Source organism: Aotus nancymaae, unplaced genomic scaffold, assembly GCF_030222135.1.
Source record: "Aotus nancymaae isolate 86718 unplaced genomic scaffold, 86718_ANA_hifiasm-v0.15.2.pri h1tg000025l, whole genome shotgun sequence".
In the NCBI taxonomy this organism is placed as follows: Eukaryota; Metazoa; Chordata; class Mammalia; order Primates; family Aotidae; genus Aotus; species Aotus nancymaae.
In genome coordinates, this window is record NW_026988438.1 from 23,319,878 (window position 1) to 23,345,380 (window position 25,503).

Sequence of the window (25,503 nt, forward strand, 5' to 3'; positions counted from 1 at the left end):
CCACCATGCTATGGGGTCTCCACTTTACTTGTAAGTAGTGAAGAACCACAGAGTCAGGGCACCATCAGATCCATGTAGCGGTCCTCACCAGATGTCAAATCCTTCTGGACTTTTTACTCCTTTCTGTGCAGTGGCTTAACAACTCAAACAGGCCAACTGAAAAACAAAAGGCTACCAACTTTGCATGGGCTTGCATAAAATAAAAGGAGTTTCCTTCTCTCTCGGAGTAGGGTTGTGGCCTGCAATGGGCAAAGACAAAGTCCCAGGGCTAAGCGTGGGATGTGCAGCTTGGAGAGGAGAGGAGAGGATCTTTCTGTGGTTGGAGAGACAGGAAGTGGGGCAAACACAGTCACAAAGGCGTTAGTTACCAGGCTACGCCACCTGGAATGCAGCTGTGAAACTCTTCCCTGTCTGCATGGCTGGGGCTTCACAATCCCCTGGGAACCTGCATGGATACTGGAGGGAGCAGGTACTTAGTACTGGCTTGTGATTGGCTGACTGAGTGAATGAGTGAATGAATGAACACAGGATGGCTTCTAGAAAAAAAAAGATCAGGGCAAGGACAGGGTGTGAAGATTCTGCAACAGCCAACAATGTTAAGAGCCCAGAGCTGGGTAGTGGCTGAGGGGGTGAGACAGGAGCTTTAAGAGCTATTTTGATGGGACTCGAGATACTGACTGCCAGTGAGGAATGGGTCAAGAATGACTTGGAAGCTACCAGCCTTGGCAACTGGAAACTGGAGTTTAGGGAAGGAAAGGGGGAGGGCAGGCTTTTGAGAGAAGATAACAAGTTTGGTTTTGTCACATGAAGCACTTTATTTATTTATTAGAGCATGGTTTTAACTCCCTTATAACCAAGATTATCCATATTTATTACAAAAGCAATAATATCAAAAAATGCTTTAAAATGCAATTAAATTTGTTTATTATAGATAAACTGTGAGTAGTAAGATTGTTTTTGTTGTAATATAGGTGTCACACATTTCTCCTGGTAACTGTAAAAGATAAATGGGGAGATAAAACATAACAGTAGAATAATCTAGAAGAGTAAATTTTATTACTGAAAGTCTCTCCCTAGCTATTGACAAACCCAACCTCATTTAACACATAAGGAAACTAGGGACCAGAGAGGCTGACATTCTTTACTCTACAAATACTTAGGGCACTGATCATGTGCCAGGCACTTGCTTGGTGCTAGGGATATAAAAGTAAACAGTACAAGGTACTCATACCCAAGGAGCTCACAGCCAGGATAATGGATGACAGTGTCCTGGAAGCAGAAACGATCACACAGCTTAATAATTATTGTGAGAAATGCATGCTCAAGATGCAAGGTGCAACTCATCCAGGCTTGGGAGCCGCTCTTGTGAATGAGCTGACCTGGAAGGAGATGCCAAAGTCAGAAACACACAGAGGTTGTGAAGCAGTGTCCTAGAAAGGCCAAAGTGAGGGCAAGCCCAGTGCATTTAATGACCAAAGGAGTGAGAGCACAAGGGAATTCTAGTCCTGGGTTTAGGAGACAATAGTCTCCTAAGGCCCAATTCAGTGCTATTTTAGAATACTGCCTGTATACTGACAAGTCTGTGAAGATTCAGCACATACATCAATACTCTTGCATAGAAAAAAAAAAAAGCATACATGGCTTGCGTTTTACCAGTGTAGACATTAGGATTCTCTAAACCATCTTGCTTAAAATGTTTCTTTAGAGAAATAATTATTTCCTATTTCAGCCTGTCATTTCCTTCCAAACGTTTATATCAATTAGGTCATGCCATAAAATTCTTAAGTCTGGAAGGGATTTAAGGTATCATTTTTTTGGCAGCCAAGGAAGTGCAGGGGCAGGGTAGGGTGGGGGTCAGTGGGAGCAGTGCCCACCTTGGTGGGCATTCTCTGCAGGGAATTTAAGAATTAATAACAAAATTGACCAAAATAACTCTGCTTTTTATTATCACCACCAAGTCTGAACAATGTCAATAATAAATACTCTCTGCTAAGGCAAACTGCTCTTACTGACCCCTCCATGTGTATATACCTGTACACACAGAAAGCCAGCCCCAAACAGGCAATAGAAATACCTAGTGTCCATATTAGCCATCTGGTCAGCTCATTCAGCCAAACCCTCGCCATTCAATTTTCTTCTGTAAACATAGCTTAAGTAGTCAAAATCAGACATATCAAAAACCTCATATCAATGTGCATCTTCCTAAAATTACATTTCTCTCCAGTTAGGATTCTCATCTTGACTAGTCTCATATCCATCTCCAGCTGGGGCCACAGGCGGCTGACATCCGACGCTGCCCCTTCCCTACGTGCAGGCTCACCAGGAGCAGTCTTCACTCATCTTCTCCAGTTGGGCCATCTGGCATGTGCTTGGAGGGGTAAACACTGAGGGGTCTTTAATACCCAGCTGGATGTCAAAAAACCGCGTAGACAATATCACACTGTAGTTTTTGGTAAAGGTTTCCTGGACAGGATAGCAATCCTTGACTGTATAGATGCCAATCCAGGTTTCATCTATAAGAGGAAAATAGTTGACTTTTTAATAAAGAAACAGGCAAAAAGTTCATATTTTTCTTACGGTGGTAAATGTACATAACATAAACTTTACTATTTTACCATTTATAAGTGTTTGGTGGCCTTGAGCACATTCACATTTGTTGAACAACCATCAGCATCATCCATCTCCAGAATTTTTTTCATCTTCACAAACTGAAACTCTGTCTCCATTAAACACTAACTTCCCATTCCTCCTCTCCCAGCTCCCGGAAACCACCATTCGATTTTCGTCTGTATGAATTTGAAGACTCTATATAACTTATATAAGTGGAATCATACATACAGCATTTGTTGTTTTCTGCCTGCATTGTTTCTCTTAACATAATGTCCTCAAGGTTTAGTCAGGTTGTAACATGTACTGGTGTTTCCTTCCTTTTTAAGGCTGAATAATATTCCATTGTTTGAATATACCACATTTTGTTTATCCATTTATCTGCTGATGAACATTTGGGTTTCCACGTTTCAGTGATTGTGAATAATGCTGCTGTAAACATGGGTGTACAGATATCTTGTTTGAGTCCCTGCATTCAATTCTTTGGGGTATATATACAGAAGTGGAGTTGCTGGGTCATATGGCAGTTTTATCTTTAATTTTTTGAGAAACTGCCATACTGTGTTCCACAGCATGCATGCCTGTGTGGTTAAAACTGTCTTGGGATAGGCATATATCAGCAGCAGGACAGAGAATGGTTTCACATAGAAGCAGGCTGGTTTGCCCACTCATAATGATGGGAGTAGATTTGACCTCTGCCACTTTAGGAAGCCGGGGAAAAAAAAGGAGGCGCTTGATTCAAATGTGTGCCTTAGACAAATGCCTTCCATGTCACAGACCTGGGGGTGACCATAAAATGTCAAAATCAGGCTAAGTCCACAGGAGCCAAAGTGGCGGAGAGGTGCAGGTGGCACTAGAAGGCTGAGGTATTTCAAATATGAAGCTTAGATCCCATTGCCATGTAATGAACAAAGTAACATGCAGACCTAACTGGGGGCTTTAAAAAAATTTTGATTGAGCTGATATTTCCCTAAAGACTACCTTCCTTAAAGGACTTAAACCTTTTCACCCATCATGCATCCTGAATACAATGCTTAGATCCTTTGAGCCCTTACAGGATCTAGCTGACTTTCTGTCTGATCACTCCTGGACTGTGATCTGCTCCTGGGGTCCCCCGATGGAGTACTGGTCTTCAAAGGTGGAGTTCTGAGGAATGTCAAGAGGATCCCAGGGCTCTGTCAGAGTCATCTTCGAGCACTGCTTGGTGGCTTGCTCAATCTGAAACATCACTCCATCCTTATACAGCAAAATATATTCAAATAATCTGAAACACAGATTGAAAGAAAATAGTTTAGGACTTCATGTTGCAATCATCGTGCCTTTTAACAGCACAAAGACCCTGATAGATATTACTTTTAAAGTAGAAAGAAATTACTTGCTAGGCAATCACTTAACATTTATGAACACCAGACACATGAGACAAACTGAATATGAAATAATTAAAATTCAGAGGCCAAGCTGAGCTTGATGGCCCGTGCCTGTAATCCCAGCACTTTGGGAGGCTGAGGAGGGAGTATGATTTGAGCCCAGAAGTTTGAGACCAGCCTGGGCAACATAGTGAGACCCCAGTCTCTAGAAAAAAATTTAAAAAATTAGCCGGACATGGCGGTGCACAACTGTAGTCCCAGCTACTCGGGAGGCTGAGGTAAAAGAATCACTTGAGCCTGGGAGGTCAAAACTGCAGTGAGCCATGATCATGCCACTGTACTACATACAGCCTGGATGATACCCTGTCCCCCACCAAAAAAAAAAAAAAAAAAAAAAAAGGTCAAAAGTGTATATTCACTGGACAGATTTTGACTGAGGACCTAGTGTATGTCAGACCTTGTGCTTAGGATGCAAACATGGGGAAGACGTGGCCCTGGCTGAACAGCTGGTTTGTGACTTTTTTTTCTTTTGAATTTTTATTTATTTATTTTACTGTACTTTAAGTTCTGGCGTACATGTTCAGAACATGCAGGTTTGTTACATAGCTATACACATGCCATGGTGGTGGGCTGCATGCATCACTCTGTCATCTACATTAGATATTTCTCCTAATGCTATCCCTCCCTAGCCCTCCACCTCCCGACAGTCCCTGGTGTGTGATGTTCCTCTCCCTGTGTCCATGTGTTCTCATTGTTTAGCCACAGGGACATAGGGGGACTTTTGTTTGCTGTAGTTTTTCTTGCAGCACTCAGTCAAGGAATTATGGGGGTATACTGAATATAGGGCAAGAACGCACTGAGGACTGGACGGACCAAGTGCCTGTGCTTCACTGCCTTCACTGCCGAGCCCTTATGAGTAAGGGGCTTTGATGCACATAGCTGATCCAGTAAGGGTGCAGCCCATATACCCTGCAGGGGTGGAGATGAGCCAGGACAAAAGCTGAGGCGACCCCAGAGCAAATGGCTCCCTCAGCTGAGTTTGTCTCCATGCTCTCTGCCTCCTCTCGTGACCATCTGCTCACCCTTCCTGGGGAGTGATGGAGATGTTCCAAGGCTGAGCCCAGGGATCACCAACCATGCAGTGTGGGCATCAGTCCCATATCTTCCTTAAAGCTGAGACATCTTGGCGTTGGGGGAAGCCTGCTATGTTTCTACGCATTTCACTGTCAATCCAAAACTCAGGCCACAGCTGCTGGTTAAGCAAAGTGGGTCTTGCAGCTCTGACTTCAGAAAGTGATATCTGCAACATTTGAGGGCTGAAGAGCCTAGAGAGGTGGCTTTTCATCAGCGAATAAAAACAGCCAACAACTTATCTGTGGTTTGTGAGACCTAATGCACTAGAGGAGCCTCCAGGAAGGACGTGTGCTCTCCATCCCAAGTCCGAGCTTAAAAAGTATTTCTTTCAGAAAAAAAATGTTATAAGTGGTTACTGTCTTTATAGTCAAAACACAGTTGTGCATCACTTCACGATAGGGTTGTGTTCTGAGAAATGCATCGTTAGGCCGTTTCATTGTTGCACGAACATCATAGAGTGCACTTACGTAAACCAGGATGGTGCAGCCTACTATGCACCAGGGCTATATGGTATGGTCTACTGCTCCTGCTGTACCACATGTGACTGCGCTTAATACTGGAGGCAACTGTAAGACAATGGTAAGCTTTTGTCTATCTAAACATAGAAAAGGTGCCGTAAAAATATGGGATAAAAGATAAAAAATGGTACGCATGTCTAGGGTACTTGCAAAGGAGTTTGCAGGACTGGAAGTTGCTCCAGATAGATGAGTGAGTGGGCGAGTGGCAAGAGAATGTGCAGGCCCGGGACATCACTATACACTACTGTAGATTTTATAAACATTGTAACTTAGGCTGCACTAGAGTCATTAAAAATATTTTCCTTTCTTCAATAATACATAATTTTAACTTCCTGTAACTTTTTAACTTTATATACATTTCGATTTTTTTAACTTTTTGACTCTTCTGTAGTAACACAGCTTAAAACACACAGTGCACAGCTATACAAAAGATTTTCTTGCTTTATGTCCTTATTCAATAAGCTTTTTTTCTATTTTAGAATTTATTTTATTTTTAAAAAACTTTTGTGTTAAAAACTAAGACACCAGCACAGTTAAGCTAGGCCTACACAGGGTTAGGATCATCAGTGTCACCCTCTCTCACTTCCACATCTTGTCCCATTGGAAGGCCTTCAGGGCCAGTAACATGCATGGAGCTGTCATCTCCTATGATAATAACGTTTTCTTCCGGATACCTCCTGAAGGATCTCCCTGAGGCAGTTTCACAGTTACCTTTTATGTAAGTGGGAGCACACTCTAAAATAATGATAAAATTACAGTATTTACATACATGTGGCCAACAAACATATGAAAGAAAGCTCAACATCACTGATCATTAGCGAAATGCACATCAAAATCACAAAGAGATACCATCTCATCCCAGTCAGAATGGCTATAATTAAAAGGTCAAAAAACAACAGATGCTGGCGAGATTGTGAAGAAAAAGGAACACTTTTACACTGTTGGTAAATTAGTTCAACCATTGTAGAAGACAGTGTGGCAATTCCTTAAAGACCTAGAACCAGAAATACCATTGACCCAGCAATCCCATTACAGTGTATATATATCCCAAGGAATATAAATCATTCTATTCTAAATAAACATTCATGCCTATGTTCATTGCAGCACTATTCACAATAGCGAAGACATGGAATCAACCTAAATGTCCACCAATGATAGACTGAAAATGTGGATAAAGAAAATGTGGTACATATACACCATGGAATGCTATGCAGCCATAAAAAGGAACAATATCATGTCCTTTGCAGGGACATGGATAGAGTTGGAAGCCACTATTATCAGCAAACTCATGCAGAAACAGAAAAGCAAATACCACATGTTCTTTCTTATAAGTGGGAGCTGAATGATAAGAACAAATGGACGTATAGGGGGAACAACACACTGGGGCCTGTCAGTGGAGCTTGTGGGGAGGGAGAGCATCAGGAAGAATAGCTAATGGATGTTGGGCTTCATACCTTGGTGATGGTATGATGTGTGCAGCAAAACACTATGGCACACGTTCACCTGTGTAACAAATTTGCACATCCTGCACATGTACCTCTGACTTAAAATAAAATTTGAAGAAAAAAAAGTATAATATAGTAATTACTTATATGCTAGAATTGTATACAACTGGCAGCACAGTAGGTTTGTTTACCTCACCATCACTCCAAACATGTGAGTAATGCATTGTGTTACCACATACTATGGCTATCAGGTCACTAGGCAATAGAAAGTTTTCAGCTCCACTGTAATCTCATGGGACGACCATTGTATATGTGATTCTTCATTGAGTGAAATGTCATTATGAAGCATATCATTGTATTATTAACAGTCATATCCTTCAGGTTTCTATGAGATAGTATGGAAATATAAACATGACCTCATTTTACACATTTATATGTAACTTGCTTATTTCAGAAAAGATTTGAAAAGGCTTACGAGGGTTAAAAGATAACCCAGATATATACCTTTAGAAGTGAGAATGAATATAGAAAGAAATGTAAGTGTGCATTTTATGAGATATTGCTCAAAAATAGAGCTAATTTTTTTCTAATATGCATGCAGGGTCAACATAGAACTGTTAGCCCTTTGAAAAAGTTTGGGGTTGGATTGCCACTGTTTTCTCATGACCAGCTAAGTCACTGGCACAACAGAGCCTAAGCACTGACTGAAGCAACACAGGAACCATTAACCCAACTCTTAGAGCATTGTTCATTTGTAAATATGGGAATTGTGGTCCATACACAAATCCTGTTCTATGATACTTTTAATGACAAGTGGGCCACCCCAAAAAACAAGTTGTCTTCATTGTTCTCCTCACCACTAGCAACATCTTGTGCCCACCCTAGTGCTAGGCATCTGGCCTACAAAGGCAATCTTAGCTTTTGCTGATACCCCAGTTGCATGCTTCTCAGACTGCAATGATTGTTCCCTGGAGAATATGCAGCCATGTGCGGGAGAGGGGGTTTCCTTCTGGAGGCTATTTCCCTCATCCCCCAAATCCACAGGATCACAGAAGTGTCATTAATATAGTTTGGCTGTGTCCCCACCCAAATCTCATCTTAAATTGTAGCTCTCATAATTCCCATGTCATGGGAGGGACCTGGGGGAGGGAATTGAATCATGGGGGCAGGTCTTTCCATGCTTTTCTCCTGGTAGTAAAGAAGTCTCATAAGATCTGATGGTTTTATAAATGGCAATTCCCCTGCATGACCTCTCTCTTGCCTGCCACAATGTAAGAAGTCCCTCTGCTCTTCTTTCATCTTCCGCCATGATTGTGAGGCCTCCCCAGCCATGCTGAACTGTGAGTCCATTAAACCTCTCCTCTATAAATTACCCAGTCTCAAGTATGTCTTTATTAGCAGCGTAAGAACAGACTAATACGGTCATCCTAGCCTCATATTTGTCATACATGCCATTCTAGCCTCATAGTTGCTTCCCATACCAGAGCTTACTAGACCAGAGATGAGACAATGAGATTATTTTCTCTGGACCTGAGCCATTGCAACCAAGCTCTAACAGTCAGCCTCTTACGTGGGCTGGACATAATATATGTAGATTTAGAAGCTGAAGGAGGCTATTTTCCAACATGCAAACAGGATTAAAGAATGAAGCAGAGAAAAGCACTAGCAAACTGGGATTCCAACAGCTGTTCATTTCCTGGATGCACTTTTTCCTGAGATGCTTGGAGCATTCCCCACTTACAGAGTTACAATAAGCTTCCTTTGTTCTAATAAACCTTACTTTTTTGGCTTGCAGCTTTTTATGCTACTCAATTCTATCATTTCTGATATTGAGAACTCTATCAGAAATGATAGAATTGAGGACTCTGGCACTCCGTGGAGAGCCCTGGGAAGCAGCTACCAGCACAGCTGTGCCGGGAAAGGCCCGGCATGGCCCCGTGTGGGATCAAGGGCCACAGATGCCTGTTTAGTCACATGCAACAGAAGGGCAGAGGACAGCAGGGAGGGAACCCTCACAGCTTCACTGTTTCCCTGAGGCCAGATCTGCCCACATACAGAAGTAAAATTTAATGTTAAAATGAGAATTCTAGACCCAGAACAATCACTACAAAATGTTAACATTTGTTAAATCTGGGTGGTCTGAACACAGGTGTTTGTTTTGGTATTCTCTGCACTTTTCTATGTTTTCAAAATATTTATTTTTTAAAGAAGTAGGTTTCATCTGATATTGAGGTTATGCTGACTGTACCTTAAGTAAAACTGAAAATAATAATTTAATGAAAAACAAAATAGAACTATGCAATTCATTTGTTTTCAAAATCCCATGTGGATATAAATGCTAGTACTGCTCTATGACAAATTTTAGAAAAGAAGATTTTAATGATACTGTAGTGGTGTGTCTGTTTATCTTAACATATTACTATTTAGGACGTTAAGTCTCTCCATCACAAATAGAATTCAGGGCCTGCAGCCTGACAGGGACCAAAGGTCAAAATACAGAGACCAGCCATGATTTAGATGAGTAATCAGAGTGGGGATGCTGTACGGGAATAACCCAAGAACCCAAGGGATTAATAGACTTTGAGAGGAACCGGATTCCGGGAGGTGAGATCAAAGCCTGGCTCTGCCATGGAGGCAATGTGAGATGAGAGGCACCAACGGCCCCCCGGGGCACAGTAAAGCAAGGTGAAATGCTGGAATTGGTGTGCAGGACAGGGAGGCAGACCAGTCCATGTCAACAACAGCAGGCAAACTTCGCCCTTCTTGCTGGCCAGGCACCAAGCAAAGCACAGTTCCCTGGGAGGGGCAGGCGAGTTCCCACAGAGACTCTGCTGCCGCTGAGCCTCAGCTGTGAGCAAAGTCAGGTTGGCTAGGCCCCACCAAGGGGTCAGAAGGCCAAGCTCTCCAAGGCAACCACAACACACAGGACGGGCCAGCGGCCTGTTTTGCTTCTCACCATATGGGACAAAGGATTTTTGTTGCTTTTACTAAAATTCTCAGGCTACATTGACAATTTCCATTGTCTCCTCCAAATCCATTTCCCTAAAAAGTAGGCTCTCTCTCTAATCACCATATTTTCTGAAACACCGAAAATCTAGGGAAGTTTTTCTTCTGAAAATAGTTTTTTTTTTTTTTAGTAAAACGAATTCATGATCAGCATAAAAAAATTAAAACAATCTAGAAATGGAAAGGGAAGCAAAAATTGCCCAGAAACTCTAACTTACAGAAATAATAGCTCTGTACATGTATCTGGATGTATATTCTTCTAAATATATCTTTATGTACATACTAATTTTTATATTTAAATTTTTTATTTTTTAATTGTGGCAAGATACACATGACAAAAATGTACCTCTTAGCCATTTTTAAATACAGTTCAATAATGCTAAATATATTCATATTGTGGTATATCAGTCTCCAGAACTGTTGCAAAATTGAAACTCTATACCCATTAAACAATAATAACCCATTCTTCCCTCTCCCCAACTTCTGGCAACCACTGTTCTACTGCCAACCTCTATGAGTTTGGCTACTCTACCTACCTCATTAAGTGGAATCACACAATATTTGTTCTTTTCAGTTAATATAATATCTTCAGATTTATCTGTCTGTAGCATGTGTTGGCATTTCCTTTCTTTTTAAGGTTGAATAACATCCACTGTATGTATATACCATATTTCAGTTATCCACCCATCCACTGATGGATTTCTGTGTGTTTCCTAACTTTTGGCTATTGTGAAAAATGCTGCTAAAAATATAGGTGTATAAATATTGCATCGATTTTTCAATATGTGCTATATACATTTTATGCAAATGAGTGCATATTATGTATTTATTTTCCAACCATGCATTTTGAATTCAACAATTTGTCCTTGATAATCTTCTAAGTAAAAAGATATATCTATGAAATAATTTTTCCTAATTTTTATTATACGTAAGCAGAACAGTTGAAGAACTAGTACAAAACCACTGTTAGGTCTGCCTCCTAGGCTCAACAATTCACTATATTTTACTGTATTTTTTTCTATTTTTCTAAGCATTTTCTTAAAACAAGAGCTTTTGCCATATGGTCACAATAGCATTATATCTTAGAAATAAAAATTCATCCCCTGATATCTGCTCCATATTCAACTGGACCACCAAACACATGTTAAAGCTGGTTTTTCGAATCAGAGCCTAATTAAAGTTCAAGCATGATATTTGGTTATGAATCTATTAAAAATCTGGAGAAGTACTCCTATCTTTTTATTTTCCAACATGACAGTGACTCTTTGAAGAGTGCAGGTTTGCAGATATTCCACATTGTGGATTTCTTTGGCAGTTTCCTTATGGTGTCATTAAATTGCTCCTCTAGCTTTTGTCATTATGAACTGGATATGGAGTCTAAAAGCTTTTTTCAATTTGAGTTCTGAGATATTTGTAAACAACACATCATTGGTGAGGCTGTAGACTTTGGACTTTATCATATCTGAAGACAGGTGATGTACCTTCCCACTACTAATGCTGCTAACTTTCATCACCAAGTTATATGGTGACTGCAGATATCTGGTATAAAGGTGTTTCCTTTTGCAACTGGCAAGTAATTGATGAGTGATACTTAGTAAGTATCCTGTTACCCAATAACTGTCACCTAATGGTTTTAGGTAAAACAATTTCCTGAATCAATTATTTCACTGGCAGTTGGTATCATAGAACCAATGTTATAGTAAATGACATCCATCTATCTTAATCTATTGAGTACCACTCTGGACTCATAGTTTTTTTATTCAACATATGACAAACAATTAAAGTCATTATTCCTTTTGATGCTAAAATTTGCCCAAGTTGGTCAGAGGGAGCTCCTTCAAGTTGGTGTATGTGTCTTCTGCATGCTTCCTGACTTTCTATGACACAAGGTGGCACAGGCTAACCTTGGACTTTCTCTGCCCCAGATCTGAAACCAGTCCTTTCTCTAAAAACTCCAGTTACCCTTAGTGGGGAAACAATTTAGAAACTGACATCAGGGCAATAGATGTGCTCATTGCCATTGAGATGTCATTGCTTTGAATGCTTTTCAGTGGTCAGAGTTTCCAATTAAAAAAAAAAACTCATGAATTCATATGGATATTTTTCGTTTAAATTAACATTACAGGTTTCTTTTTCCTTTTTTTGTATATATCTTTTCTCTTAAAATGAAAATCATGCTTCCTAAAAACATTAACAAAAATATCAATTTATTTGCTTATTCTATAATTTTGAAATAATAATAACTTCAAAACTATTATAAATAATAAAATTGCCAAGTGAAGTTTAAGATTTCATGGTAATTCTTCTTATCCTTAGAATATAATTCCCTAGGAACGAGAGTCAGTGTTGTGTCAAAAATTTATTTAGAATAAGTCTATTCTCTGTGTAGTTATGTTTCCAAATTGACATACTATTAGATTTATTTGTGTTAGCTTGTTCTCAATTCAGGGAATTTACACTTTTTCTCTTTGATTTAATTTTATTATTTAAATATGTAAAAATTTTCATATTTCTAAACTCAAAATGACATAAAAAGGTATACTGAGGCAAGTTCCCCTTCCATTCCTGTCTCCTCTTCACCATTCCTCATGCTTTTTATAGATAACACTTTTAAACTGCTTCCATTTTATTTTTCCTGCATGTCTGTCAAAAAATAAGCAAATTCATATGTGAATTCTTATTTCCTACTCTTCATTACAGAAAACGTAGCATGCTATATAGACCTTTCTGCATCTTGTTTTCTCCATTCTCCACTAATGCCTAGAGACTATCCTTATTTTTTATGGCCATATAAATTTACTATGTACAAATATCATCATTTATTTAGCCAGTCTCCTACCAATAAACATTGAGTTGTTTCTATTCCTTTGATATTAACAGAAATAATGACCTGTGTTGTGCTGTTTTGGAGTTGTATGGTTAGGGTAAATTACTAGATGTGGAATTACCAAGTCAAAAGGTGAAAGCATTTGTGGTTTTGTTAAATATTACCAGATTTCTCTCCACAGGGTTGTACTATTTTGCATGCCTATCAGCATTATATGACAGTGCCTTTTTTCTTTATACTCTTGCCAACAGAGCAAGTTGTCAAACATAAATTTGTGCTAATCTGAGGAGTAAGAAATGGTATCTGACTATTAGGTTTTTGTTAAGAACATTTTCAGTAAGTATACCATCCATATGAGAGGTCTTTAAAAAGTTTATGGAAAATGTGTATTATGAAAAAACTATGCATGGATTCCAACTTTTTTTCACCAAAACAAACTCACAAAACTTGTTATAACATGCCTAAACAGGAACTAGTTTGAGGCACTAAGAAGAATAAGACATCAGTTTGAAAAGAGCTCCTATCAGAGCAAAACTGGATTCTGCTAAAACTGAAGCAAGAACAAATACTCAATTTCTCATGAGGCTCAAGTGGCAGAATGGTGAAATCACTGATGTTTTGCAAAAAGTTCATGGGACAATGCTCCAAAGAAGTCAGCAGTTACAAATAAATAACTCATTTTTAAAAGGTAGGAGTCAATATTTAAGATTAAGCCCACAGTGGCAGTTTATCCACATCAATTTGTGAGAAAAAAAAACTTGGTCGTGCCCTAGTTGTACAAGACTGACAATTAACAGCAGAAACAGTAGCCAGCGCCACAGACAGACACCTCAATTAGTTCCCCTTATACAATTCTGAATGAAAAATTAAAGTTGAGCAAGCTTTTCACTCCCAAGGGTGCTAAAACCGTGTGGCCCAATCAGCTGCAGACAAGAACAGACCCTTCAATGGAAATTTTATACAAGTGGTCAATATCCTGAAGCTTTTCTTCTATGAATTGTAAAATGTGCTGAAACATGGCTTTACCAGTACAATTCTGAAGACAAAGCACAATCAAAGCAATGGTTACCAAGTGGTAGAAGTGGCCCAGTCAAAGCAAAAGTAGACTGGACAAGAGTAAAAGTTATGGTAAGTTTTTTTGGGTGCTCAAGGCATTTTGCATGTTGACTTTCTGAAAAGCCAAAGAATGATAACATCTTCTTATTATGAGATTATTCTAAGAACGTTAGCCAAAGCTTTAGCAGAAAAATGTTCAGGAAAGCTTCACCAGAGATCTTTCTCCACTATAACAATGTTTCTGCTCATTCCCCTCATCAAACAAGGGCAATTCCATGAGATTTTTTGATGGGAAATCATTAATCATCCACTTGATAGTCATGATTTAGCTCCTTCTGACTTCTTCTTGTTTCCTAATCTTTAAAAATATTTATAGGGTACCAATTTTTCTTCAGTTAATAGTGTAAAAAAGACTGCATTGACTTGGTTAAATTTCTAGGACCTCACTTTGTTAAGGATGGACTAAATGGCTGGTATCGTCACTTACAAATGTATATTGAACTTGATGGAGCTTATGTCAAGAAATAAATTTGTATTTTTTATTTTTATCTTTAAATTCTATTTTCCTATGAACTTGTAAAAGTCCCCTTGTACAATAGATTGCATGAATTTAAGATGTGGAGCTTGATAAACTTTTTAAATTAACAATCTGGGTATCTCCAGCCCAGATCAAAGATAAGTCACCTCAGAATCCTCTGATGTGCCTCCGTCAGTCACTCCCCTTTAAAAGAACAGTGTAATTTTAATTCACTTCCTTTCATTATAGTTGGTGGAGTGTTCATATGTTAAACATCATATGATTTTATTTTTCCATAAACTGACTGTTCATTTCTCTGCACATCAGTTTTTTATTTTTCTCTTCTCTATTTTCTATAGATCATTAATTAATTAGCCTTTTGTACTTGATATAAATTGCCTGTATTTTCCCCTGCCATTTGTTGGTTTTATTTAAATTTTTTCTACAATGAAAAGGATTTTTCATTTTTAAAAGGCAAATTCCTTTTATAGTTTCTGGATTTGTTGTATTTAGAAAGTTTCCTACTCTCAGATTATAAAGGAATGCATCATGTTTTCTATTATAACTGTGTCATTTTATTTTGTTTGTTAGATTTTTAATTTGTTTGCAGTTTATTTTTATGTATGGTGTGAGATATGGATTCATTTTATCTTTTCTCAGTTGTTTCAACACCATTGATTAATAAGTCCATCTTTTCCCCAGTGATTTGAGACGCCACCCTTATTGTATACCTACTTTCCAGATGTATGTGGATTTATTTCAGGACTCTATTTTATTCCACTGAACTGCCTATTTACACACCATTGTCACACTTTTTAAATACAGAGACTTACTAGTGTGTTTCAACATTTGGTCAGATTTACTGGTCTTCCTATTGTGTCCTTCTTTTCCAAGGTTTTCTTATGTTCGGGCTTTTTAATTTTTCCATAAGAAATTTAGAATCAACTTAGCTGAAAAAAACTCCCGCTTTTTTGCATTTGTTGTAATTGAGTTAAATCTGTGTATTAACATGGCAATTGATATCTTTATGATGTTGAGTCATCCTATCATTCCAAAAAAGAAGCATTTAAATTTTTTCCTATACAAGTTTTGAAAATTTCCTTGAACTTTGTTTCTAAGTAGTTGATCTTTTGTTGTCACTGTCACTGCTTTAAATGACACTTTATCTTACACCATCATTCTAGCGAGGTTATTGTTTGTATATATGAAGGCTATTAATTTTTCATGTTAATTTTATATATAGCCACCTTAGTTTTATTGTCTGAATTAGTTTTATGTTCAGGTCTTTTGTGTCTTCCAGGTATACTATATCCATATCATTAATAGAGATGATTTTCCATTTCTTCTTTTTCTTACCACTAATTACATTGTCTTCTCTGATTATACTGGTCAGTAAATTCAAAACAATACTAAATATAATGGAGGTAATGAGCATCCTTACCTTCTTCCTGAGTTTATTGTAAAAAAGGCTATGGTTTCAAGTAAATTAAGAACTACACAGATTATACTATGTTAAAGAAGCATCCATCAGTTCCTACTGAATCCATTGTATCAAGAATGTTTGTTGAATTTTATCAACTGCTTTTCTGCCAGACTAAGGCTATAATCACATGATTATTTTTGTAGTTGTTTATGGATTTTCTAAAACTGACCCATCTTTGTATTCCTGGAATAAACCTCCCTTGAGTACAATGTATTACTTTTTTAAATGTGCTGTTGGACATAGTCTGCTATTAAGGAATTTTTCATCACTTATTATATCAATATTCATAAGTGAGATTGCCTTACAATAGTTTTAACAGATTCACATTTCCCTTGTATATATGGCATGATTTGCTAGTTCCCAACTCATGTCCACTTAGATTATTTCTACAGTTTTGTTAATATTAATGATGCTGAACATGAATTGGAGATAAAACCTTTTGCCTTTCTGTGTTTATAACCCCATGAACAATTTATAGAATGGGATCACTGGATCAAAGGAAATTTCCATTTCATATTATGAGATACTACTAACTGTTCCACTTCCCCACCTCTGCCCAATAAAAACACTGGAATTTTTAACTAGATGTGGAGCTTCATTAATTTCTCTGCATTAGAAAAGATACTAAAAGTTTATCCTACTAGGAGCAGGAAAAAACCTTTCTAGTTTTCTTATTTCAGCATAAGGTTTACAGACAATGTAAGAGGTTAAAAAGGTTGGGTCAAAGAATCAAGGTTCCCAGTTTACTACTGATGAGCTGTATCGTCACAAATGTCATCTCTTTCATTCTCATATGGAAAGGGAGACAAAAATTAGAAACTTATGACATTCTTATGAAGATAATTTGAGATAATAGATATAAAATTGTTATATAAATGCAAGGCATCATAAACATGACAGGAAAATCTCATATTTGTGTTTATTGTCATCAGTTAACATTTAACAGGGAAACAAATAATTTCACATGTACACATATGAATTGCTACACTGTGTAACAAAGAAGAGCTAATTCATCCAGGTAGGATAGAGGGATGAAGGACAGAACATTCTGAGTACTATGGTGAACCCCTTCCTGAAAGATCCAGCAGGCATTTGCACCCCTTCTCCCTAGTGTGTCTCTCAATATGGAGTTGAGAAAATTATATTGAGTAGTCCCTCAACCTCCATTGGAGGATTGGACCTCCAAAATCTACAATGCTCAAGTCCTTTAGATAAAATGGTTTAATATTTGCATATAACCTGTGCCATACCAAAATCTACAGGTGCTCAAGTTCCTTAGATAAAATGGCTTTGTATTTGCATATAACCTATGCATATTCTCCTGTATACTGTAAATTATTTCTAGACTGTGCAATGTAAATGCTATATTAATAGTGATTATACTCTGTTTATTATTTTTATTATTTCTTATTGTCATATTTAACTTTTTTTTTTAAAGACAGATTCTCACTCTGTCACCCAGGCTGGAGTGCAATGGCATGATTTTGGCTCACTGCAACTACTGCCTCTCAGGCTCAAGCGATCTTCCGGCCTTAGCCTTCCAAGTAGCTGGGACCACAGGCACATGCCACCACACCTGGTCATTTGTTGTATTTTTTGTAGAGAAGGAGTTTTGCCATATTGCCCAAGCTGGTCTTAAACTCCTGGCCTCAAGCAATCCTCTCACATCAGCCCCACAAAGTGTTGGTATTATAGGCATGAGTCACCATACTTGGCCATTTTTAACTTTTTAAAAGAATATTTTCCATCTGCAGTTGGTGGAATCTATGGATACGGAGGGCTGACTGTACTCACTTTCTTAGTCTCCCTTAGAGCTAAAGTATCTGGTTCTGGTTTTGAAGATCCAAAGAAAATTCAGTAATGAGACAGAATCCTTTGGAGACTTCTCCTCTCTCAAAGGAAAAAGAAAAAAAACAGAGGAGTGTCCCTATTCTAGGGAAGCTAGTCTCCTTACTTCCTGTCTTTGATTGTAGTTGGGAGAGGACATAATGCTTGGAGCAGAGGCAGCCTTCTTGAAACCACAAGGCAACAAGTCAACATGCAATCTGGCAACTATGAACCATCATGCTAAGAATGGCAGAGTAAGTGGATGCAGATAAGCCTGGGGCCTTGATGAAACTGTTGAATCAGACCTAGCAACATGTATCCCAAGAATTCTGGAGTAAACAACAAACATTCCTACATTTTAGCATTTGCTAGTCAGATTTTCTGACACTTACAGCTCTAAATATCCTTAATGAAATGAATAAAAATCACTCCTTTACAAATAACATCTACTCAATTCCTTACAACAACTCTTTGAGAGCCTTCTCTCTCAGAATGAGCAGGGCCTAATGATTTGACTAATCCTAGAACCTGAAATACCAGAGGCTGACCTGGGTGTAGATGAACCTGACCGGCTGCTTCCTTAACAGTCAAGAGAGAAGTGTTTTTCTGTCACAATTTGGAATAGGCAGGAAAAAAAAAAGAACACATCCAAAGCAGAGGTTACAGACTAGCAAATTCAACTGGTTGATCATGTTATTAGCATTTTTGTTTTTTTAACAGATTAGAAAATGAGGCTCAGAGCATAACTTTGTAGTCAAGTATAGGGTCAACCAGACTCATTCTAAGTCTTAAACACCATGTTCCTTCTCACTCTCAACAAGGAGAAGGAATGATTCTTCCCATCCATGTAGAACTGCTTGGCCATCCAAGATGTATTAAATTACAGAAAAGGGAGTAGACAAATATTATATTGTGATTACAAAAGGACTTTGGCTTTTATGGAAAAAATTGAACAAACTTTGGATTTGTTTAATACTCACTATAATAGATTAGTAATGCATGCCGGCCATCTGACTCTCAGAAGGAAGAATTGAGCTGTGGCCACTTGCTATGCTGGCGTATACTAAGTTTGAGTTACACCCTACAATGATTATGAGACATAAAAAAGAAAAACACTATTTCAAAGTTGTGTTAGACACAAATTCGTTGTGCACATTGTTGCCAATCACTTATAACAAAAGGAAAATTAAATTAAGAATGCAGCCCGAGGAAAAGCAAAATCAAAGAATAATTATGTTTGCCATTTAAGAAGCTGTAAGGTGATGGGCTTCCATAACTTGGATTCTAGTTCAAAAGATGAAAAAAGTGCTTGAGAAATTGAAGAGCTTTTTTTTTTCAAAATACATCTGGGTGAATATTGGCAATGCGTAGGCAAGGACTCTTTCATCTGATGAAAGACAATAAAAAATTTCTCATGAGACAGAAGTGCAGGCTGATTTTTGTTTCACCACTACGAAAAGAAACAGCATGATTAGTACTGAGATATCCAGGTTGCCATGGTGCTCAGTGGCTTCTAGAACAACATAGCAGGGGGTACTCTAAGGAGGATGGAAAGGACAGTGCAGAGGCAGCATGATGCCATTTAGCAGAAACAGATCAATTCCCACCATGTTGAAATATAAACTCATGCACACCCTTCCAGCTAATATTTAACGAAACTCTGAAATATAAATCCTATTCTTATTTTCACTGGGATTTGGGATAGACTGTGTTTACAATTGAAAAGGGATAATGTGTGACCACAAGGATAGTTTTCTGATGAAAAACATCATTATCAAAATAAAAAAGGCAAGCGGGTGCGGTGGCAACAGCCTGTAGTCCCAGACACTTGGGAGGCTGAGGTAAGCAGACCACTGGAGCCCAGGAGTTTGAGGCCAGCCTGGGCAACATAGTGAGATGTCATCTCTAAATAAGTAAATATATTTTTTTTTGGTTTAAAATTCAGTTATGGCAGTGTAAAGCAGATAGATTGACTGTGGCAAAAAACAAACAAACAAAAAACTCACAGACAGGGACTTAGAAGGTATTCATGTAGTACTCAGAGGGGGAAAAACATATGAAGTGATAAAAAGCAAAGAAGACATTTGGAAGACAGATGTGAGAGAACCAGAACAGATAAGCAGAAAGAGATTCTGTAAGGACCCAAGAGAAAAGACAGAGCATTAAAACTCCAGAAATATTAGATGAAAGTTTCCCCCAACACTACACCTTGCCTGAAGATGTTAATAAAATTCAAGGAAAAGAGAAACAACCTATAAAAATGTGGGCAGAAAACAAATTATTAAAACAAAATCAAAATTATCAGACTTCTCTTTGAAAGCTGTAAATTCCATACACATATTTAAGCAAAAAGACTATTTTCACCCAAATTGTATACACCAAAAAATCATTATTTAAGTGGCAATAAGGAGATGTTCTCAGACATTGAAAATCTCTGAAAGTATACCTTAGCATCCTCTCCAAAAAAAACAATAGTTGAGTAAGTTCCCTAGCTGACTGAAACATGAATTAAAATAAAGGATTCAGGTAAATAAGAAAATTGGTATAAAACACATTGCAGTGAACAATAAAAGGAGTAAAATGGCTTTTTTTTTAAACAGAAACCTTGTGACAAAGCTCCTTAGAAACTTTTACAAACACACACACTATAAAAATTCTTGTGTTTTAACAAGTACAGAAATTGACCTTTTTGAGGCTTGATTCAGCATGATGAAAGAGGACCACAAAACACTGAAACACTTCAAATTCTTTTCGATATACTAATAGGAACCTAAATAAATGCTTGTCTTGTGCAAAAGGAACAGTGTTCTGATGTCCAAGAAGTGGGATTCCCAAGCTTCATTTCCTAACTTCTTAAGGAGAGTTGAGGTCCCCGTAGAGTGAGATCTCTGGGGTCCAAGGGTAAGCCAGGCCATATCTAAAGCTGGGCTAGAATGAGAATCTCTGTTCAGAAGGACAGAGTATGTGACAAGGGACAGGTGGAGACTGTGAGACGAAGAACTCCCACACCCACAGGAAACACAATCCATAGCAAGACACAGCACCTGATGTGGCATTTCTAGTGGACATGAAGTCTGGGGCAGATTCTCTTCCTCCATCCTCACTCTCAGGAGTGCTGGCTGGTAGAATCTTCCACTGGTCCACAGCCCTGTTTCTTCTGAAATGGGAGCTTCCATCCTCTCATGCTTTCCCTATGTTCTCTGCCTCTGCCTCCCATTTCAAGTAGGGTCCCTCCGCCAAGAGTTGCCCTGGAGAAGCAGATGCTGCTGTCCTTGACTTCAGCCAGCTCAGAGGCTCTGGGGTGGCATGGGCCTCTTCTGTCTTTATCAGCCTGGACATCCTGATCATCAGCATCTTGGTAGTAGCCTTACATTCTGGAAGATCTAAGAGATGTCTCAGTAAGGGCCCTGAGGAAAATATTTTAGAAGACTTGGGGTGGATGTGGATGGCCTGGCTCGCCAGTCTCCCCTGCAAGTATTTTCAAGCAAACTTGAAGGGCTTGCGTCCACCATGCCTGCTCCCAGATGCCATGGCAATGAGCCTTGGGGTTCATGGTACCACAGATACTCCTCATAAGTTATATGTCACCTTTGCTGACAATGCTGTGTCAGGCAGAGCAACTGCTGTGCCCTCGGCCTGCACCACCGGCTTCCCATCTGCCAGCATGTCCCCTGGCGTCTTCTGAGATGCTCTGGAGCAGGGTCTTCCCTGGGAGAGCTGGGGAGGTGACTCTGTACTTCTTCTGGGGTGAGCTTTTGACTGTCACTATTGGCAGGGCTCACATTCTGGAACTCTACCAGATCTAACTTTAAGCCACAGCAAAAGCAGCCTTCTGTGAGGGGGCAGGAGTCATCCAAGGCATCGTACACTTTTCATCCCGGAGAATTTGCCTTCTTTAGGGGAGCCATCATCCCAAGAGTTTCTCCTTTCTTTGGGGGAGCCTGAGAATAACTTAGGCACCCTGCTAAGGGTCTGATTCCTCTTCAGATGACCTCCCAACTCAGAGAGGCACTGCTCCTGAGAAATGGTGAGTGCCTCAGAAAGACACCTCCAATGCCCACATGGGGTGAAATTTCCCAAAGTTGAAATTGAGGCACTAGAGAGACACTGAAGACAGTGTTTGATGAGAGAGCAGTTGAGGAATGGCTCATGGGTGAAGGGAGTCTGGGGCATCTGCTCTCTGGAGGTGGTGGTGTGCCCTCCTAGGGAAGTTCCACTTCAACCCTGCTGGAAAACTTTTCAAAACACAGCAGTGTAATTCAATGTCAAAAATCATTCTTAACATAGAAAAGGTATAACATAACATGTAAATGAATAATAAACCATGAAATCACTACATAAATCTATCATTTTATTGTCTGAGAAATTTAATTATAAGGAAAAAAGAAAAGAATATATCTCTATTATTTAGATACCCTTGTACAATGAATATATATTATCGGGTATTCGTTTCTCTCATTCACCGATTCAAAAAAAATCAGGCCCTGCTCTTAGCTAGAAAATGGAGCTTGGGAATCACCTTCTCTGACATCAGAACACAGTCCTTTTGTACAGGACACGTATTCAGTTAGGTCCCACATAGTATGTTGAAAAGATTGTAAAGTGTTCTGAGGAGCTTAGAGATACAGCAACAACCACACAAAACCCCTGACCTTATGGAGCCTTACTGTGCATGAGGGAAGGTGGGGGAGATGAAGGAACAAACTTTCATATGAAACACTCTGCCAGATGGTCATAAGTGCCTTAGATATATAAATACAAGCAGTAAGGTAGCACTGAGAATGTTGAGCGGAGAAATGGTTTAATCTGGGAGTAAGCCACGCAGCTTCTTAGGGAAAAGTATTTTCAGGCAGAGGGTCAGAGTGCTGACAGGTCAGGGCTGCAAGGAGTAAGCTGGCGACAGAGATAAGGTAGAGAAGAGGCTGGGGAGGAGATTCCACAGGGTCTTCAGGCCCTGGTAAGGATGTTTCCTCTCCGAGTAAGGGCATCGACCCTGAGAGAGCTGGAGGGGCTCTAGAGAGTCTTGAGTCAAAGAGTGATAAGACATATTTTTAAGAGAACCCCTGGGGTTACTATGTGGAGAACAGACCAAAGGGGACAAGGTCAGAAGCGGAAAGACCTGTTAGGAGGCTATGATAAACATCCAGCCAAGACATAATAAAGGTTTGAACCAGAATAACAGTAGAGGTATAGTCAGATTCAGTATATATCAAAATTAGAGTATAGGTAGGAACATGAAGAGATGAGAGCCTGAGCCCTGGGACAATCCACTATTAGCAGTCCAGGGAAGAGCAGGAAGAGTCACAAAGCCTAAGAAGAAGAGGAAATAAGGTGGAAAAAGGAAAACCAGAAGACAAATGTGTTAAAGACCAAGTGAAGAAAGTGCATCAAATTGGGGAATTAATCCACAATAAGATGAGAACTGATCAAGGATTAGTTGATTAGTAATGTAGAGCTTCTTGCTTTTGCCCAGAGTATTTTCAATAGAGTGGTGATAAAAGTGATTGAAGGGTGTTCAAGAGAGCATAGGAGTACAAAACTTGTAGTTAGCATGAGATTTGCTTTAAATAGGAGAGTGAGTTTCAGCTGGTAAGATCAAGAGAAGATTTTTTTCTTTAAAGATGGGTAAAATAAAAGGAATTGTAAAGGGGGAAAATAGAAAATTTTTACTGGAATTGGTGAAATCTAAGACTATCATATTTATTCCAGGAAAAACAAACCACTAATTGGTGGAATATTTTCAGATCTTTGGGCATTTTGCCCCTGACCACCATCCTTAAGGTCAGAATCAGGAAGAAACAGCTCAAGGTTATTGGAGAAAGTAGAGATGTTTTCAAAGCAGTATGGTGACCACCTCTGGCTTCTATTTGTCAATGAGTCTTACATTCCATCAGCCTCCTTACTCTCCTGGGCTTATCTTCATTGGCATCTTTTTCTCCCCAGTGCCTGCTTCTCCCTCCCCATCTCAGCATTAATCCTCTGAAATCCAGGGTCTATAGACCTACTGAATTAAGTTCCTTAAATCAAACTTTGTGTGCTTCCAATAAAATCTGTTTCTTGAAGAAAAACTCAAATATTGCAAAACTCAAGTATTGCAAATCAGCATGGTTTATTCTTTGAGGATCAAGAGGCCACACACAAGCAGTCAAGACTTCTAGAGCTCATAAAAGAAAATGCTAGCTCCAGCCATCTGAGACCAAAAGGATGGAGAAAGGTTAAAGGAGAAGTATTCTCCTAATACGAGCTCCTGATTTCTTAAAATGAAAATCCAGTTCATGCAAAACAGGACTCATCATCAAATAAATTTATTGAGCACTTTGTATTAGTCTGCCTCCCCCAGCCACACAGAGAGACCCTCTGAGGATTTGTAATGATGACATGCTGAGAAATCCGAAGGAATACAAACATATGTCAAAAACATAATTTGACCTTCTCCTTTCTCTTGAACAACTTAGACTAAAGCCATTAGGTAGGACCAAGGGAATATGGGCTTCTACATGGGCTGGCCTGAGGTTCAGAGCCCATGTGTAAAGGGGACAGCATAGTGACACATGACTGGTTATCTACTGCAATTAAGTATTAGGAGGTAGTTTTCTCACTGTCTGAGAAGGGAATAGCAAAAATGAAAGGGGGAAAAAAAAACTAGAATGAACCATGTAGTGTTGGATTAGAATAGAAGGCATCAGTTTAAACACCTCTATGGATTAGAACTGGAGGTTCAGATATAAATACAGATGCAAATGTGTATCTATGTATGAGTGTGGGGAGGTGTATTTAAACTCAATACCCCTTGCTTTGTCCATCGAGAGGACCTGGGAGCAGTGCCACCTGACAGCACACTGAGCATGACTAGAGCACAGATCCTGACTTCCACATGTTATTCTCCAGGGAAAGTAACCAGGGCTTCTTGAAAAAATGGTTTATTCTAGGACTGGGGCAGGAAAAGTATAGATGATCTTGGAATATCTTGCTGGGCCAGAAAGCAAGGAAGTGCTCGAAGATGTCAAGAGAACATAGAAACCAATTTGAAGAGGCTTCCACTGGCCAAATCTAGGACAATATGAACAGCAAAGCAAACAATGAGAGCAAATAGAAAAAAATGAGAAGGCTTGAATTCATACTGATACAAATAAATGTATAAATCAGAAGATTCATGAAGAATCGGATATGTACATGGCTTTTAAAATATTTCCCTACCAGATCTTATTAATTACAAAGGAAAAATGTATCATTTCACAGTGAAGAAACCTGGCAGACAATAGTCAATCAAGTGATCAAAGTGAGCATCAGGATGCAATTAGGACAGAGTATTATCTCTGATATTCCTGCCAAAGGTAAGTAACTTGAATCTAATTATGAGGAAACATCAGACAAACCCAAATCAAGGAACATTCTGCAAAATAACTGGCCTGCAATCTTTAAAAGTACTAAAATACAAGGAAGACCTAGGAACTGTTCCAGACAGAAAGAGACCACAGAGGCACCACACTTAAATGTAATCCTTGCATTTAAATCATTTTTTTTTTTTTTTTGGCTATGAAGAACATACAAAGAACAATTGGCAAAACGGGAATGACATCTGAATTTCAGATGATCGAAATGAAGTGGTGTTAATTTCCTGATTTTTATGGCTGTATTGTGGTTATGCAGGAGAATGTCCTTACTGGGAAGAAATACACTGAAGTATCTGGGGATCATAGGTATATCAGATCGGCA

General features: G+C 38.9%; 1 protein-coding gene across 1 annotated transcript in view; it reads right to left on the reverse strand.

Annotated features, from left to right (window-relative positions):
* Nucleotides 1-900: 900 nt before the first annotated feature.
* Nucleotides 901-25,503, reverse strand: part of EPDR1 (ependymin related 1) — a 30,550-nt gene continuing 5,947 nt past the window's right edge. Inside the window, 2 exon segments of the mRNA XM_012461261.2 lie at nt 901-2,513; nt 3,663-3,871. Coding sequence (XP_012316684.2) covers nt 2,317-2,513; nt 3,663-3,871 — 406 coding nt within the window. The 3' untranslated portion in view covers nt 901-2,316.